The following is a 19,267-nucleotide window of genomic DNA, read 5'->3' as shown; positions in this document are numbered from 1 at the left end:
TTCTCTGGAACAATTAAAAGATCATATGCAAGACTTTCTGGATCTACCCAAAGATGAAACATCTTGGGAAAACTTATCACATTTGACCTTGTAGCTGCCCTTGGACTTGTGATGGGGATGCTAAGCACTTTAAAGAAAGTAGATTAGGTTAGATTCTAGAAGAATCAGAAAGTGAAAGTGAAGTCGCTCAGTCATGTCCAACTCTTTGTAACCCCATGTAATGTAGCCTACCAGGATCCTCAGTCCATGGGATTTTCCAGGCAAGAATACTGGAGTGGGTTGCCATTTGCTTCCCCAGGGGATCTTCCTGACACAGGGATCAAACCCAGGTCTCCCACATTGTAGGCAGACGCTTTACCGTCTGAGCTTCCAGGAAGAATCAGAAGAGTTAAGCAAAACAGAGCATGATTCTCAAATAGAGAGCAAATCTTGGTCCTAAGGAGAAAATGAAATCTGTCTGAACTTTGCACCACTAACAGGTGTTTGAGAGGGACTGTTGTTCATTAATATTGACAAAAGTTTAACAAAAACAATTCCAAGGTTAACTGTTTTACATTTTTTTAACAATTGATGAGCCAACACGGATATATTATTAAGAACTGAAATCTCCATCGAGTTGCTTTTGCACTTTGGCTAAAAGTCCACTGGATATATTGGTGTGGATCTGTGCCTGGTTCTTTATTCTGCTCCAGAGACCTAGGTATCTGTTCCCTCACCAATGCCACACTGTCATGATTACAGAAGCAGTATTATAGCTCTTAATATTAGGTGGTAGTCCTCCCATTTTATTCTTCAAGAATGCTTTAAGCTATTCTAGGGCATAGCCTGTACATATACACTTTAGAATAAGCTTATCTATGTCTACTAAAAATCTTTCTGGAATTTTGATAGGAATTGCATTAGACCTTTAGATTAACTTATGGAAAATTAACATTTCTACAATGTTGAGTCTTCCAATCCATGAACATATTTATTTAACTCTTCTTTGATCTCTTTCACCAGCATCTTTTAATTTGCAGCATACACATCTTGTCCATGTTTTGTTAAGAGACAATCCTCTCAGGCCTCCATAAAAGAACCCCCTCCCTCCTCCAAGAAGCTTTCCCTGTTGTGCAGAGGGGTGTGTGTAGAGGGAGCGGTGTGTTGGGGTGGGGGGGGGGGGGGGGGGCTGGTCAGCAGCAGTTCCTCAGGGCCCAGTGCCCCTCTTTGGCACGGCTTATTGTTGTAATGACTCCCTTGCTTGCTCCTGGCATCTTACTCCGCTTGTGAACGCTGCTGTTCCCAAACTCCAGTTGATGGTTAATTGGATGCCTGCTGTTCCACCCGGGAGGTGGGGTGGGATAGATGGCATTTCCCACGACTGTCCCCAGAGGCCACCCTTGCGCCCACAGGACCAACAGCATAGCCGGGGCAGGAACGTGGCCCTAGAGGCGATCGGCCTGGCCACTCACTAGCTGTGTGACCTCAAGTGACCTGGCTTCTCCAGCTTTAGTCCCTGGGCTGTAAAAGGACTAAGTCAGAGGACACTTCTCGTGGCTGAAGAGGGAAGGGAAGACGCGGGAAGTCTCGGGAATCGCTGCCCGCTGCGGGAAGCAGAAAGCCCTCGGCGGCCGCGCCACGCCAGACCTCGACTCTCGGAGGAGCGGCGCTCTGACCAAGCCCGAGGGTGGAGGGCGGGCGCACGCTCTGGGGCCCCGCGGCGATGGGCGCAGGGAGCTCCGCCTGCCGACATTTTTAACGTCGGGATTTACAGCTAACTGGAAGCCAATTAACTCTTGGGGGATAGGCGGCGCTCAGGGCTGCGGGGACGCGGGAGGTGAAGTCTCGCCAGGCCCTCGACTTGGGTCCCTGCCAGCTGCACCCGGCCGGAAGTGCGCACCACAGAGAGGCAGGCAGGCCCCGGAGCGCCTAGAGCGGCACCGGAAGCTCTCCGGGCGGGCCCTCGGGCCGATTTCCGGCCGCGGCGTGCGGGCTCCTGTGCAGGCTTTGTCGGCCGGTCTGCGGGGCGGACGCCTGGCAGTCCGCGTGCGGGTTGCCGGCGTCCTCTCGCCGTTGGGCGCCGGGTGAGTGGCGCGTTCCAGGACCCGAGCGGGGCGGCAGGGTCCTCTGGTCGGGTGGACGGGAGGGCTTAGCGCGGCCGGCCCCGCACGGGGGTCCCGGAGCCTCGGGTTCGGTGAGCCCGGCTCCCAGCAGCCGTCACGGCCGCCCCCGCCGGACTGCAGTCCGGCCCGGGGACGCAGCTTCTCTCCCCAGGGAACGTCGTGCGGGTAAATTCCACTCTCTTGGTTCCTTTCCCTGGCTCCAGGGGCCACACACCCCAGGCGTAGAGCCCCCAGCTTAGGCGTCTGTGTCGTGGCTCTGGGGTGGCCTGGGGGTAGGTGAGGGGCACGGTGCGGGTAGTGCCGCTCTTTTGTTGCAAGCCAGCCGGCCTCTGCCTGGAGCCCGAGGGAGCTCTACAGATGATGCTGGGAGAGTGACCGGCGCCTCGAGCCTGCCTGTGCTGGAGGAGGTGCAGAGCCGGCACCGCTGCCCTGGCCGGGTAGAGGTGAAGAAGAGAATCCCCTCCAGATGATGGGCGGCGCCGTTCTTTTCTCGAGTCGTATCAGTCCTGGAGGCCGTGTCTGCTGGTGCCTTGGACGTCTTACCTCTCATGCAGTGGCTGCATCGTAGTCATGTGAGCCTCCGGGCCTGAGTAGCATGCCTCTCTGTGTTCCCAGGAGTGTTAGCTGGAGGCCCGTTTGAATTCGGGCAGTTTGTCTGTAGAGCTCATGCTCTTAATCAGGCCGCAGTGCCCTCTCTGGAGCACGTCTTTCCCCTGAGCTCCAGTCCCAGGGAATGACAGGACTTGGTCCTGTCCACGGAGGTGGGACTTTCGTTAGATGTAACAATAACGGTATCTTAATAATGGCAATAGCTACAGCATCACTCATGTGGAAGATACCAGAGAAATGGGGCGGGGCGGGGCGAGGTTGCTATGTCTTTTCACAAGCCTGACTTCCTAGCTCCAGTGTCTCCTGGAGAGATGGGGATGGATTTTTCCTGCAAAGGCCTTAGGGATGGTAAGGCTTGCAAGGCAGAGCTGAAAAAGCCCAGACCGCGTTCACAAGCTGGTAATGGAAGAGGTGCTCAGAGAAGCAGCTGACCCAGAACAGGGCAGGGCCTTAAAGCAGTTCAGGGAGCTGTCAGGCACGTCCAGTGCTGCCTTGGGTTGTGGAATATGACCGGTGAAAGGACACTGAACTGCTCAGGAAAGGAGAAGACCATTGCCATCTGGGCAGAGCCCTGGGAGCAAAACTCAGATGGATGTGGGGTGGTGGGGGAATGAGACCGCAGCTAGCAGCTGGCTCAGCTGTAAACCAGTCACCTCCCCGAACCTCATGGATGATAGTGTGGCGAACACAGGAAATAAGAAAAGCACGTGCCGGGCACTCGGTCCCCGCCGTGGCTGTGGTCGCACGAGTGCAGGTTGGTGACATTGGTGGCCTTGGGGCCGCGCAGGGGTGCAGATTTTCCTGCAGCTCCAGTCCGTGTCTTCCTTGGGTGCCCTTTTACTATCCTTTTCCTGCTGCTCCCAAGGGTGGAGCTCTGCACACCTGCCTGCTTCCTTTGTTTAGACTGTAAGCGGCAGACAGCCACGCTGGTAACTTGCAAGCCCAAGGCTTATAACACCCCTTTACTAGTGCGCATGTGCAAACAGCTTCCCGCCCCTGCAGTGGGCACTGCCCACTCTGGCGGCTCTTAGGCTTCACTCCCAGCTCTGAGGCTCGCCCCATCTCAACATCAACAATGTTGTGTTATATTTTGTCCAGCAAGTTCTAACAGAAGGGAGGGCTATGTTAGCCCCAGACATTATGGAACCAGCAGTCTGATATATTTTTACTTCGTTTGCTTATTTCATTCAGGTTTCTTTAAATGAAAAAGTATCAATTTAACTTTATTTGAATTCATAGGGGAAAAAAGGCGTTAAGGAGAAACTGAAAGATTGCTGATATTCAGATAAATGTTTCTTCAAAGCAAGGTATATTTAATTTTAAAAACTTCCTGAAAAGTTAAAGTTATGAAAATCACGAAAAGGCACACATTTTAAAGCTATATTCTTATAAATAGACGCAAGCCTGTTTTCAGGTGGTATAACAGTCCTTTTAAACAACAACAAAAAATCAGGAAATATCACCTCCAAAACAAAAAACTGAATATACTCCCTTTTTTTGGATTAAAAAAAATAAGATTTAAAATATAAGCTTACTTTTAGAATACCAATCCCACCCAGCTGCTCTAAGCAAAATACCCTGTAACAGCAACATCACACCTGGGGAGGGAAAAACATCTTTGAGAATGGACTCTGGAGGCAGACAGGCCTGACTCTAAACCTAAGCTCTGCCACTGACTGGCTTAGCAATCTTGGGTAATTGACTTTCTCAGCCTCTGTAAAATAGAGTAAATAATCAAGGTCATGGCTGCCTCACAAGGTTTGGAGCTGTGCCTGGGACTTTGTAGGCCAGTTCAGCAGTGCCTGGTTGGGGTTGAGGGTCGCTCATCCATAGCACCCCTCCTGTCCTCCCACATCTGCACCAGTGAGGCCCATGAAGAGCGGAAATCCAGCTCGCTACTTGTGCAAGCCTTGGTTGGAGTGATGCTGGACCTCTAGGCCAAGTGCCGGTGAGGCTGTGTCCTGCCTGCCCACAGGAGGCGCTGGATCGCCTCAGCCTCTCCACAGCACTGCACTTCTGGCCCAGAGCAGCAGGACCTGTGCCCCAGTGGAAGAGGCTGCGTGCTATGTGCCTAGTTATTCTCCCAGACCTTTCATTCGGCTAACTCCTTCCCCCAGTCTGGGGAAGGGAGGTGGGCTGAGTACTTCAGGGAATGTCGTTCTTCATGACACCAGGGGCACCTCCGGCATCTGAAGCGTAGTGGGGCCTCGGAGCGCCAGGTCCCCGTGTGAATGAACTTGAAGGATACGGGGATGTGTTAGAAGTCAGGGGAGGGTGTACAGATGGACAGGTATATGTGACCCCTGTTTGTACCTACAGATGGCGTGCGTGGAAATAAATGTGTCATTTTTGTTTAAGCAGAAGCCTGGATGAATGTATAAACTGAACAGCTTGCAGTGGTCTCTGGAATTGTTGGGGATTATCCTTGTTTTTGTTTACCACTTGAAGGTTCTTACAGTGTGGGTCTTATGTCTGTAATTGCTCAGAATGGACAGTATAAAAGTGAAGTAAAATAGGATATAAGACTGAGGAGTGTGGTCCTCATTTCATAATACATTGGTGCAGGAAAAAACACTAAAGGAAAACATCAATGTGTAATCTGAGTACTGGGATTAAGAATAATTTTATTTTTAGTCAAAGTTTTTCTCAACTAGCATAGTTTACCCTTATGCCTTAAAAAAATAACTAAAATAATTTCTGTAAGCAGGGGAAAGATTTAAATCAAGTTAGTGGGCCTTTAACTCAGAAGAACAGTGTCAGTGAATGTCACTGGGCAGTGGTCAGAAATGCTGTGTCACAGGGCGCCCAAGAGGGCCACTGCTCCAGGAAGCTGGGTTGCAAACCTCACATGGAGAGAAACGCTTCGAGTAGACGTGCAGCTTCTCACTCTTACTATCAGCTGTTGGTTCAGTGTCTTCATCATCACAGGGAGTGTTGCATCTGAATAGTCAGGTTGTCTAACAGCATTATTTAAGCGTGGGTTCCTCTTGCTGTAACGGAGATTCAAAACTAGTGTTCCCAACAGGAAACTTGGTTTCTGGTATCCCATCTCAGAGGCATGGGGAGGGTCCTGGCCCTCAGGAGCCTGCAGTGTGGCCTCATACATGTCCCGCGGGCTGGGTGAGAGGGTGGCGTGCTGGAATCAGTCACAGGTCACCCCCGACATCAGGGGACTTCAGGAAATGTGGTGGTTCACTGCTGGCTCTGTGTCCACTGAAATTTCTGGAGGGATTTCTGGCACTCAAAGCAGGGACACTGGGCAGCCTCATGTCTGCCGTAGCTGACCAGCTGGCCCTCTGACCCCCAAGCTAGGCTGTGCTCAGTTGCTGCCTCCAGATGGAGCCAGGATCCCTGGCCTGTGGCCTTCTGTCGGCACCAGTGCGTGTCCACACGGCCACAGTCTAAACTTGACAGGTTCCGGCCTCCCCAGATGCTGCCTCCTCCCCCAGCAAGAGCAGATGACCACGTGAATGTGTCCATTCAGGAAGGGGAGGAGCCTTGAACGCAGGCAGTCACTGGTCCACAGCATCAGCAGTTCCCGGGAGTCTCCAAGGGTGGCCTGAGCTGTAGCCACTGAAACGAAGGAGTCCCAGGGCTCAGCGGGAATGAGGACCTCTGTCGGCCAGAAGACAAGCACAGGACCGTGCCCAGCCCTGAGCTGCCAGCCCCTTGAGGTGGAGGGCAGAATCGTGGAAAGGACACGGCGTTCTGTTCACGCGGTGAAGGCTGCCTCAGCTGAGGTCCATGCAACACAGGCGGCCTCCCTGGCGTGGTGCTCAGCGTCAGCAGACATCTGGGGGAGGGGGGGTCTTGACGATGCTCAAATTAGTGTGGAAGGTTCTACAACCTTAGAAATATGCTAAGAAGCACTGAATTGTGTGCTTTAAAATGGTGGATTTCATGATGTGTGAATTCTAGCTCTATAAAAAGTGGGTGCCTATTGAATAAACAGCAGACACAAAACAACCATATGATTCCATTGAAGTGAAATTGAAAACTGCAGAATTATAATGAGACCGTTCCCCTTAGAGGGGGGCCTCCGGGTGATGGGAATGGTATGGTTAGAAAAGCGAGCAGAGGAGTCCAGGGAGACTGTGCACTAGATGCGAGCTGTTGGCTCGAGAAGGAAAGCAGCCTGTTGGGAGGAACCTGGGGAGCCCTCCTGCCCCCAGCAGCTCCCCACCACCTAGCTCTGTCCTCAGGGGCACATCCTTGCCCTTGGGGATTTGGGGGCATCTCTGTGGGGCTGCATAGCAGTTGGACTGCTTCCAGTGGTGCAGATTTGGGGAGAGAAGTGGTCCTGTGGGGTCATCTTGGGCAGAGCTCCCAGGAACTGGGGTCAGCTGAGGAGGGAGCACTTGGGGAAGCACCTGTGAGCAAGGTGGGATGGGGTAGCAGGGAGCTGGACGACCCTTCAGAGTTGCCCCCCATGGAGACCAGGGCACTCTGGGCTCTGTCATGGACCAGGCCCCTGCTGGGGTGTGGCAGGCAGGGTTCTGCGCTCCTCCTGACACGAGGGAGGACTCTTTCGGTCATTTGACAAAAGGTGGGGCTCATCAGGAACCCTTGGAAAGCAGGGTTTGTGCAGCTGGTTGCAGAAGAGAAGGAGAGGGCATCTGAGCTGCTCCTGCCTGGAAGGTGCCCATGCTCCCAAGGGGCCGTTCCATGACCACAGGGAACCACGTTCTGCCAACAACCTGAGTGAGGTGGAGACAAAGTTTTCCCAAGCTTCTAGAGCTTTCCTGAGCCTGGCTGACACTGTGTGCAACCCTTTGCAGGGGCTCACTCGGGCCAGGATGGTCTCCAACCTGCTGCCCTGTGAGATGGCAGATGGGTTGTAGCAGTGGAAAGCTGGCAGTAGAGAGGGCATCCCCTCGGCAAATTCCTGCTGAAGGAGAAATTTTCTGCTGGGGCAAGAATTCCAGAGCTGAAGGCACGTCCCAGAAATGGTGCGAGGTTCCCTAAGCACAGGCTTTTTTCCATGGCAGACACACCTGAGCAGCATGGCCCCCCTGTACTCGCAATCACCATCTTCTTCCTAAAGACCATCCGTGACTCGAATTTCCCACCATGGCCAGCTTTGTCCGGGTCTGAACTCTGCGGAAGTAGGATCAGAAAGTAGGATCAGGAAGTAGGAAGTAGCTCGGTATCACCCTGGGAGGTCCACCTGTGCTCTGGTGCAGGGTTGCCCTCCTTGCTGGAGGACACCTCAGTTGGCCCTCTCTTCTGCTGATGGACGTTCTGGTAACTGCATGGTGCTGTGGTGACCATTCCCACCCCAGACTCTGCTGCTGGGCGGGCGCAGGGTGCACAGGTGGACGCGTTTACCTCGGATTCCATGGAGGACATTTAACCCAGTACAGAGGGTGGGTGAGGTGTGGGCGCCAACACTGGTAGTGTGGTAAATGTGGGAGAAAGTGGGTGTCCTCATCTCATTGCTTCTGTTTTCTCATTGGAAGAAGCCACAAGGCCATCATCCCTGGGGTGGGGAGTGCTGTTGGACTCTTGAGAAGCCAGGAGATGGTCTCACGGGGGAGTTAGCCAGGTGTGGGAGCTGCTGGCAGCCCCCAGGGCCCGTCGGGCAGGTGGTTACCAACGTGAGAGCTCTGGCAGCAGGAACAGAGACACCCATCAGGAAGCAGGCTGAGCTTTGCCCCGAGGGCACACGTGGTGGAGGAAGGAGAGGGCAGGGGAGCGGGGTTAACAGGCCAGAGCTCGTGTGAGTCTCACCCATCCAGCGTCTCAGCTGGGCAGAACGCGGCTGAGTGGGGGTTGGAGCAGTCTTTCTGTGTTTCTTAGGAAACATGTCTTGACTTTGAGTGGAGTCCAGACCCATCTCTGCCCATCAGCTCATCTGTCCCCTGAAACTGGTGTTGGGTGGTGGAGCCCCCTACACCAGTGGAGAGGCCAGCGGGCTGAGCCAAGCCCTGTGCTGAGTGGGGCTGTGGGCAGGGGGCACGTCTCTCTGCTGCTCCAGGTGCACAATTCACCCCATCTGCTCCAGCAGATTCCCATCTCGTAATGAAGGGGAAAGATGATCTTACTCTTATTTATTTCAGATGCTGACTGGTGACCAGAAGGGGACTCGGAGCCTGGGTTTCTGGGCGTGGGAATCTGCAGAAGGCAGTGTCTGAAGCCCTCCCAGTGATGGAGCTCACTGCCCCCACGTCTGGGAGGGGCCCTGACCCCAGACTCGGGAGGCTTTTAGGAAACCTGGATGCACAGAGCCTGCGGAGCTGCACCTCACAGGATGGGGGTTTCCAGCAGGTGACGGTCACCCACTGGAAGATCCAAACGGCAGAGGCAGCACAGGCGGGGAGTAAGTCTGAGGGGAGCCCTCTCCTGAGCCCAGACCTCCTCCTGCTTCAGAGAGAGTTGATCGAGGGGGAGGCCCCCCAGCACGAGGCCTGTGGCAGCTTCCCGTTCAACCCGGGCCTGGCCAGACATCAAGCTTCTCATGCTGGGGAGAAAGCTCACAGGTGTGACGAGTGCGGGAAAGGCTTCAGCCAGAGCTCCCACCTGGTGGAGCATCAGCATGCTCATGGTGGGGAGAGGCTGTACGTGTGTAACGCGTGTGGCAAGGACTTCGTTCTCTACACAGATCTCCTGGAGCATCAGAAAGTACACACGGGAGAAAGGCCCTTCAAGTGCGCTCAGTGTGGGAAGGCATTCTGTCACAGCTCAGACCTGATCCGCCACCAGCGGGTCCACACCCGAGAGAGGCCCTTTGAGTGCAAGGAGTGCGGGAAGGGCTTCAGCCAGAGCTCATTGCTTATCCGGCACCAGAGGATCCACACAGGGGAGCGGCCGTACGAGTGCAACGAGTGCGGCAAGGCCTTCATCCGGAGCTCCAGCCTCATCCGGCACTTCCAGGTCCACACGGAGGTGAGGCAGTACGAGTGCCAGGACTGTGGCAAGGCCTTCCGCCACCGCTCAGACCTCATCGAGCACCAGAGGATCCACACTGGGGAGCGGCCCTTCGAGTGCAACGAGTGCGGCAAGGCCTTCATCCGGAGCTCGAAGCTCATCCAGCACCAGCGCATTCACACCGGGGAGCGGCCATACGTCTGCAACGAGTGTGGGAAGCGCTTCAGCCAGACGTCCAACTTCACGCAGCACCAGAGGATCCACACCGGGGAGAAGCTCTATGAGTGCAACGAGTGTGGGAAGGCCTTCTTCCTGAGTTCCTACCTTATTCGACACCAGAAGATCCACACCGGGGAGAGGGTGTACGAGTGCAAGGAGTGTGGGAAAGCCTTTCTCCAGAAAGCACACCTCACCGAGCACCAGAAGATCCACTCTGGGGACAGGCCCTTCGAGTGCAAGGACTGCGGGAAAGCCTTTATTCAGAGCTCCAAGCTCCTCTTGCACCAGATTATTCACACTGGAGAGAAACCCTACGTGTGCAGTTATTGTGGGAAAGGCTTCATTCAGAGGTCAAACTTCCTTCAGCACCAGAAGATCCACACTGAAGAGAAACTCTACGAGTGTAGTCAGTATGGGAAAGAGTTCACCCCACCCCCAGACTTTAAAAGCAGTCAAGAGGCTCCCCAGGAGGGCCTTCCCTTGAGTCAGACAGCCGTTCACTTCGGGGAGACGTGTGGAGGCCTGGGGGGGCACACAGACTTCTAATTATCCTCTGGCTCACTTAGTGATGCTGGAAACAGTGGCAGGGGCCCTGACTCATGAGGCTTTGGAGGAGTCAGCATTTTCTAGGGTCATGGATGGGCAGGGCTGCCACCTCTCACTTGGTCGCAGTGGGGCCTGCTGTCCTCCGTTGGGAGAACATGCTTGCAGAAGAGCCACACAATTGGACAGCTGACATGGAGCTGGACCAGTTATGGGAGAGCTGTGGGTGTGGGAGGGAGGAGCTTGGCCTCAGGAGGCGAAGATTCTATTCCACTGCACAATAACAATTCACCCTTCAGTTAAATCCCTTTTAAAGCAGAGTTATGTATCTAATTGTATAACTTTAAAAGAGTGTTCCTCAGCCATTTTTGATCTGTCAGAAAGGCAAGCTAGAGAAAGATACTTTCTTACCTAAAACCACAACTTGGTTCTCTGTGGTCCTTAGGAAAAATTCCGAACTCCCCGCCCTGCATCCAAAGGCTTTCTGGAGGTTCATCTGCCCCCAGTTCACTCCAGGTCACAGAGGTAGCACCAACTGCTAGACATGCCCCCTCATCCGGGCGCTCCTGCCTCCCAGCCAAGGACCAAGTGCTCCCTCTCATCTGGCTCATGACCCGTCATGAGTCAAGACCCATCCCAAGCTGCGTGTTGGGCTCAGCCTGCTACCCCTCTGCTGCTTCTGATCCTCGGTAGCCATTTGCCTCTTATTACTGTGCTTGCTCTGATTGTTGTCTGTGCTGTCTCGTTGTTAAGGACTGTGAGTGTATCTCACTGATTTGTGTGTCCCTGGAATCTGGAGCAGGGCAATAAAAAGCACAGCCAAGTGTGCACTTGGCACTTCTCTTGCTTTGTCCTCTCTACACTGTTATTTAAAACATTAAAAAAAATTTTTTTTTTTTTGGTCATTGCTTTTTTGTTTTGTGACAGTGTAGTCTGCTGGTCTACTGGAAATACCTCCTCTTGGCCTTGCTGACGTCTCTGTTCATAATGCCTTCGACACTTGCAGGCAGTAGCCAGAGTGAGACTGGCCTCTTGTATGTTTTGCCTCCAGAGTTTGTCTGTAAATGACTGTCCGCTCACTTGGGGGGCTGCAGGGGGGCGGGGGGCGCTCATCTTCACCTAGTATTCTGTGTATCTCTAATTCACTCAGAGGGCACACAGTCCTGATACACTTCATGACTTTCTTCTGTCCTAATAATTCCATGATTGAGCCCAACTTCTTCCCCCTCTCCCTGTTCTCCAGCTCACTTCGTCACTGATGTGAAAATGTATTGATCAAAGGACCAGTGCTAAATCCTTGGAAACCAGGGTGAATAAGACACCATCTGTCCTGAAGTGATCCATAGTCTGATGGGGCAGGCAAAAAGGTCATGGCAGGCTGAGTTCAGTGTTGGAGTTGAAGTATGTTTCCAATTGTGCAGGGGTGTAGGTCAGGAGGCAGCTAGTTTGGTGTGGAGATGTAAGGCGGCTTCAAGGAGGAGGTGACAGTGAACTGGACAAGTAGACACTTGTCACCTAGAGAAGAGGGTGGTCTGGGAGGGACTCTGGAGAAACAGGAGGCCTGGAGGATCCCTCTCTGATCTACAGCAGGTGAGTTATATCACACAGTGGATAACTGTCTAGCAGAACTGTTAGTTGTTGCATCTGAATTTCGTTTATCTGAACATGAACCGGTTTTGAAATGCTGTCAGAATGTACTGCCCATAAGGGCATATCTTGAGTTCCTAAATTCCAGCAACTCTAGAAGTCTTGAGTGAGTAGCATATAGTACTCCATTGTTGGAAAACTCACCCGTAACAGATGTTTCAAATGGTATAGAAACATATTACCAGACCATTTAAACCAACTTTGGTTGAGGTCTAGTTGCCATATAGTAACACACCCATTTTAAGTGTACAGAATTTTGGCAAATCCATATACATGTGTAACCATCATCACAAGAAAAACAACACTTCTGTCACCCAAAAAATGTTCCATTTTGCCCTTTCCCAGGTCCCACTCCAGGCCCAAGTAAACACTTTGTTAGTATGTATTCATTCTGCCTGTTGCAGGACTTCACATAAATGGATTCATATGGCATGTAATCCTGTGTGTCTGACTTCTTCCACTTTGCCATGTTTTAAAGACTAAACCAAGTAGCTCTGTATTTCCAGAGCTGTTCGTCAGTAGTGTTCCATTGTATGGGTGAAGGTGAACATCATTTATTATTCATCTGTTGGTAGAAATTTGGGTTTCCAGTTTTGGCTGTTATGAATAAAACAGTTATCAGCATTTGTGTAAAAGTATTTGGACTTGCCTCTTTATTTCACTTGAGTAAATGTCTAGGAACTTAATTGCTGGATTATAAGATACATGAGTTTTAATTTTATAAGAAATTGCCAAAAAGTTCTTCATCATGGTTATGGCCTTTCTTGCCACTGTCAGGGTTCAACTGGTCCACATCCTTATCAACATGTAGTATGGTGACACTTCTAAAATCTAATCCACTCCAGTGACATATATGGGTCTCTCTATGCTTCTAATTTGTATTTGCCTACTGAATGATGGGACTCCCCAGGTGGCTCAGCAGTAGTGAATCTGCTTGCCAGTGCAGGAGCCACTGGATACATCCCTGGGTTCAATCCCTGGGATCCCTGGAGGAGGAAATGGCAACCCACTCCATTACTCTTGCTGGGAGAATCCCATGGACAGAAGAGTCAAGCAAGCTACAGTCCATGGGGTTGCAAAGAGTCTAACACGACTGAGCATGCACGTGCACGCTGAATGATGATATGGAGAATCCGTGTCATCTTTTGCCCATTTTAAAATTGGGTGGTTTGTCTTACCTACTTAAAAGGATTTTGGCAAAAAATAAAAGAAAAAAAGGCAAAATGGTTGAGGAGGCCTTACAAATAATAAAGGAAGAGAAGTGAAAGGCAAAGGAGAGAAGGAAAGATATATCCATCTGAATGCAGAGTTCCAAAGAACAGCAAAAGGATATAAGTCTTCCTTTGTGATCAATGCAAACAAATAGAGGAAAACAATAGACTGGGAGAAACTAGAGGTCTCTTCGGGAAAATTAGATTCCAAGGGAACGTTTCATGCAAAGATGGACACAATACAGGACAACCGGTATGGACCTAACAGAAGCAGAACATACTAAGAAGAGGTGGCAAGAATACACAGAACTATACAAAAAAAGACCTTAAAGACCAAAAAAGACCAGATAACCATGATGGTGTGATCACTCACCTAGAGCCAGACATCCTGGAATGCAAAGTCAAGTGGGCCTTAGAAAGCATCACTATGAAAAAAGCTAGTGGAGGTGATGGAATTCCAGCTGAACTATTTCATATCCTAAAAGATGATGCTGTGAAAGTGCTGTGCTCAATATGCCAGCAAATTTGGAAAACGCAGCAGTGGCCACAGGACTGCAAAAGGTCAGTTTTCATTCCAATCCCAAAGAAAGGCAGTGTCAAAGAATGTTCAAACTACTGCACAACTGCACTCATCTCACACACTAGCAAAGTAATGCTCAAAATTCTCCAACCCAGGCTTCAACAGTACGTGAAAAGAGACCTTCCACATGTTCAAGCTGGATTTAGAAAAGGAAGAGGAAACATCAAATTGCCATCATCGTTGGATCATTGAAAAGGCAAGAGAGTTCCAGAAAAACATCTATTTCTGCTTTATTTACTACACTAAAGCCTTTGACTGTGTGGATCACAACAAACTGTGGGAAATTCTTCAGGAGATGGGAATATCTGCATACAGATTTCTCAGAAGGCAGGTAAGGTGGTCTGGTGACCATCTTACCTGCGTTCCGAGAAATCTGCATGCAGGTTAAGAAGCAGCAGTTAGAACCAGACATGGAACAATGGACTGGTTCCAAACTGGGGAAGGAGTACATCCAGGCTGTATCTTGTCACCCTGCTTACTTAACTTCTATGCAGACTACATCACCCAAAATGCCGGGCTGAATGAAGCACAAGCTGGGATGAAGATTGCCAGGAGGAATATTAATAACCTCAGATATGCAAATGACACCACTCTTGTGGTAGAAAGCGAAGAGGAACTGAAAAGCCTCTTGGTGAAAGTTAAAGAAGAGAGTGAAAAAGTTGGCTTAAAACTCAAGATTCAGGAAACTAAGATCATGCCATCTGGTCCCATCACTTCATGGCAAATGGATGGGAAACAATGGAAACAATGACAGACATTGTTTGGGGGGGCTCCAAAATAACTGCAGATGGTGACTGCAGCCACAAAATTAAAAGACGCTTGCTCCTTGGAAGAAAAGTTATGGCCAACCTGGAAAGCAGAACCATTACTTTTGCTGACAAAGGTGCACCTAGTCAAAGCTGTGAGTTTTCCAGTAGTCATGTATGGATGTGAGAGTTGGACCATAAAAAAAGCCGAGCACAAAAAATTGATGCTTCTGAACTGTGGTGTTGGAGAAGACTCTTGAGAGTCCCTTGGTCAGCAAAGAGATCCAACCAGTCAATGGTAAAGGAAATCAGTCCTGAATATTAATTGGAAGGACTGATGCTGAAGCTCCAATACTTTGACCACCAAATGCGAGGAATTAACCATTAGAAAAGACCCTGATGCTGGGAAAGATTGAAGGCAGGAGAAGGGGACGACAGAGGAAGAGATGGTTGGATGGCATCTCTGACTTGATGGACATGAGTTTGAGCAAGCTCTGGGAGTTGGTGACGGACAGGGAAGCCTGGCATCCATGGGTTCGCAGAGTCGGACACGACCGAGCAACTGAAGTGAAGGATTTTGGCGGCTCCTCTGGTGGCCCAGTGGTTGAGAATTCATCTGCCAATGCAAGGGACATGGAGTCAATCCTTGGTCTAAGAAGATCCCACGTGCTATGAGGCAGCTGAGCCTGGCTCTGGAGCCCGTAACTACAGAAGTCAGCTGTACCCTAGAGCCTGTGCTTTGCAACTGGAGAAGCCATGGCAATGAGAAGCCTGCTCACAGCTAGAGGGTAGCCCCCAACTCTCCTCAAATACAGAAAGCCTCCCAGCAAGGAAGACTCACTACAGCCAAAAATAAACACACACACACACACACACACACACACACACACACACACACACACACACACAAAGGTGGAATTTCAGGTAATTAGTTTTAGACCTTTCTTCTTTTCTGATGTATATATTTAAACCCAGTAACATCCCTCTAAACATCGCTCTAGCTGCATTCCGCAGATTTTGACGTGCCGTGTTTCTATTATTCTCGCAGCCCTGGACGGTGGAGAGGATCCGGCCGGCTCCGGACAACACCGCCACCAAGCCAAACTCCTAGAGGGGCGGAAGCGCCGCTTCCGGCGGCGGGACAAGCACTTCCGCTGGGACGTGTGCGTCATGGCCGCTCCCGTCTGGCCTACCTTGTGGAGGTCCCAGGTGGGTTTTCCTGCGGGTACTCGCCGGTCGGTTAAGGTGCGGCCGCCGGGCTGACGCTCCCCATGGCGCTGGCCCCGACCCTTATCAGGCCCGAGCCTGTTTCCGCTTCCTGCTGCGCGCTCCTTGGGCGGCCGCGTCCGTGTTTTGGGCAGCCTCCACTTCTGTAAATTCAACCTGGACGCCCCGGTGGGAGCTGCTGTGCCCCGCTGCCTGCTTAGTACCAAAAAATACCCTCGCTCAGGACAGCTTCGCAGGTGGGAGCCGCGTGCTCCTTCCTAGTCCATCGGCCGAGATGACTGGCGCTCTAACTCAGGAACCGCCTTGAGTTTTGCCCTCTCCGTTTCCACCCTCCATGTCTCCGCTCGGGCCCCCATTCATCCCTCCACTCGACCATCTCAGTGGCCAGTGGTCGTCTCCTTGTCTTCCCTTATCCCGTCCTGCCCTGCTGCCGTACGATTTGCTCACCGCAGGGAGAATCTTTCTGAAGTGTAGCCATCACAAAAGGCCCTGTCTTTCCTGTAAAACCATGGGATCTTTCTGAAGGTTAGGAAAAGATTCTTCAGGTTTTTTTCTTCTGTAAGCATTATAGTTTCATCTTTCACATTTTGGTCCAACATCGATCTTAAATTATTTTGGGGTATGGTATCAATTACATTGATGCCCTTGTCATAAAACACACTTTACTGGGGGATTCCCTGGCAGTCAGGTGGTTAAGCTTCCACTGTTTCACTGCTGAAGATCCGGGTTCATTCCTTAATTCAGAGAACTAAGATCCCGCAAGCTGCCTGGCACTACCAAAAACAAGCGAACCAACCCACCTAATTGTATGGGTGAGTCTATTTCTGCACTCTCTGCTGTTGCATTAATCTATATATGTCTGTGCCAGTACTGCACTGTCTTAATTACTGTAGTTAGTCTTAGAATCAAGGGGAGTGTAAGTCTTCCAACTTTGTTCTTCAAGATGGGTTATTCGATGTCGTTTGCTTTTCCATGTAAATGTTATTACCATCCTGTTGATTGCTGCAAAACAAAACCAAACAAAAAAAAACCCCTGCTATGGTTTTACTTGGAGTGGTGTTGAATTTCTAGATCAGTTTAGGGAGAATTGATAATACCCATAAGCAGGGGACATTGCTCCATTTGTTTCCATCTTAAAGTTTGTAGTTTTGGGAGTAGATGATTTGTTAAATATATTCCTACGTCGAATGTGTGTTTTTTTTTCCCCAAACCAACTAACTGAATTGTGACACACTCTTATCTGGAGATGATGTCAGATACCACAGGTTACGGGTTCAGTCCCAGAAGGCTGCCTCTCTCCCCACACTTGAGATGCCAAACTTAAGTCCAGGTTGCCACTTGTGCTTCTGACTGGCTCTGGATCTGGAGGTTACCACAGCAAAGGCTGTGGGTTTGATTAGTTTGCTAGAATGGTTCACAGAACTCAGAGAAACATTTAACTCACTGGATCATGGCTTATGATCAAAGGATAAGGATCAGAATAGCCCTATGGAAGACACATAGGGAAAGTATGGGGAAACAGCCCAGAGCTTCCATGGTCTCTCCAAACACTCTACTCTCCTGAATCACCATGTGTTCATCAGCCTGGAATTTCTTGAACCCTTCCAGCGCTGGAGTCCCTCACTCCAGGGACTGGAGAAAAAACCAACCTTGTGTTCTTGGGATAAACTCCACTTGGACACGATACAGAGTTCTTTTAGTAAATGGCTGTACTGGGCTTCCTAATGTTTTGTTAAGGACTTCTGTGTCTGCTTATGAAAAAGTATTTTTGTATGTTTCTTGTGATGTCTTTATCAGGTCAAGGCTTTGCTGGCTTCATAACACAAGCTGGAAAGGGTTTGCTTTCCCTTGATCTACAGGCTTCTAAGACTGGTGTATTCTTCCTTGAGGGTTTGGTAGAGTTCATTAGTGAATCAGCTCAGTCTGGTATTTTTTCTGTGACAAGGTTTCTTCTTTTGTCGGTTCATAAAATTATGTTTATAAGGGAATTTGTCCATTTCATCTGAGTTGCTGAACTTTTTGGCACAGAGTTGGTCAGAGCAGAAGTAACACTACTCTTCACATCTGTAGAATCTGTAGTGTGACCTCATTCTTTCATCCCATGTGTGGGGAACTAGGCATCTTCCTCCTGCTGGCCTTTTTCTCAAGGTGTCTTGGAACTGTGCTTTCCTGCATCATCAGGAATAGCTCGATGAATATCTGAAGCAGGTCTCCCTGCTTCACCTGGGAAAGACACAAGGACTCACTGTGGCCAGAGACTTTGGGGTCCTGAGGAGGGTGATTCTGAACAGATCTGGGAGCAAAAGTTGGATCTGAGCAGACCAGGTCTGCATGGTTTTGGGGGAGCTTGTGGCTTATTCTCAAGACTTGGTGAAGGATAATGAAGCCCTGATGGAAGAATCTGATTTGGGGGGAAATACCCAAGAATATCCATGTGTGCAGTGCTGCGGGGGTGTGGGCTGTCTGTCCTGGTCCCATCTCCTGGGGAGGCATCAGGGTGGGGTCTGATCCCCAATCATCCAGTCAGGTATCTGGCTAAGCTGTTGGCTTTCAGCCATAAATGGATGGTCTTGGCCACCATTTGGTGGTAGCCTGTGGCTTGCTCTCTGGAATGTCTGAGTCTTTTGTATGGCAGAGGGGACATAGGACACCCAGTGGTTTCCTTAATGATGCTGGCACCCACCCCACTCCTAAATTCCCTTCCATTGTGGAGCAGGCATGAGTCACTGGGGAGGGAGAACTAAAATCCTGTTATCAGCAGGTTCTAAGTCACGAGGGTGTGATGGATATCTAAAGCATTCCAAGGGCTGGGAGGACAGTCAAGATATCTCCATGAATTATGAGTTTAAATGTGCATTAACACTTCTCAGGTGACCACTAAATGAGAAGAGTGTGACTGTCACACAGGCAGAGAAACAAATGAAATCAGAGTGAGGAGGGTTCAGCAGAAACACAAAGGGAGAAATACAGAAAGTATACAATTAACTGATAAAAAAGAATACTTCTGTTAACACTGCAAGTAAACCAATGTAAAACCAATATTTTTACATTGGTTTACTGAACTTAAAAGACTGAGACCGTCAGACTGTATTTTAAAATACAAGAATGAGAGGGATGCGGGTCCAGTCCCTGGTTGGGAAGTTGAGGTCCCACATGCTGAGGGGCAGCTGAGCCCGTGCACACAACTAAGGCCGGATGCAGTCAGAAACAGATAAGTAAGTAAATATCAAAAATAATAAGATACAAGAACCACACATACTGATTCTAGGGACACATCTAAAATATAAAACTGACGCTGGTAGAAAGGGGGTGCAAGACAACTCCCCCCAAAAGCTGGGGCCCACATATTACTGTCAGGCTGTGGGCAGCAGTGAGCACTGCAGACTGATGACAGAGCCAACGCACAGAGAACAGCCTGTAGTTCTACACGCGTATGCAACTCATAATTGCCTCAACACATAAAATAACAAAGCAGAGCTACAAAGAAGTAGACAAGTGCCTACTCAGAGCCGTCTC

The 19,267-nt window shown here is 50.3% G+C and overlaps 1 protein-coding gene across 1 annotated transcript; it reads left to right on the top strand.

Annotated features, from left to right (window-relative positions):
• Positions 1–1,405: 1,405 nt before the first annotated feature.
• On the top strand, positions 1,406–12,625 carry ZNF623 (zinc finger protein 623). Its single transcript, XM_019973622.2, has 2 exons — positions 1,406–2,063; positions 8,771–12,625. Exon 2 carries the CDS (start codon positions 8,859–8,861, stop codon positions 10,341–10,343), a length of 1,485 nt encoding a protein of 494 aa, XP_019829181.2. The 5' UTR covers positions 1,406–2,063; positions 8,771–8,858; the 3' UTR covers positions 10,344–12,625.
• Positions 12,626–19,267: the final 6,642 nt, after the last annotated feature.

The sequence above is a fragment of the Bos indicus genome, chromosome 14 (assembly GCF_029378745.1).
Source record: "Bos indicus isolate NIAB-ARS_2022 breed Sahiwal x Tharparkar chromosome 14, NIAB-ARS_B.indTharparkar_mat_pri_1.0, whole genome shotgun sequence".
NCBI classification, from domain to species: Eukaryota; Metazoa; Chordata; class Mammalia; order Artiodactyla; family Bovidae; genus Bos; species Bos indicus.
Note: the sequence above shows the minus strand (reverse complement) of the source record. Positions and strands in the feature narration are given on the sequence as shown.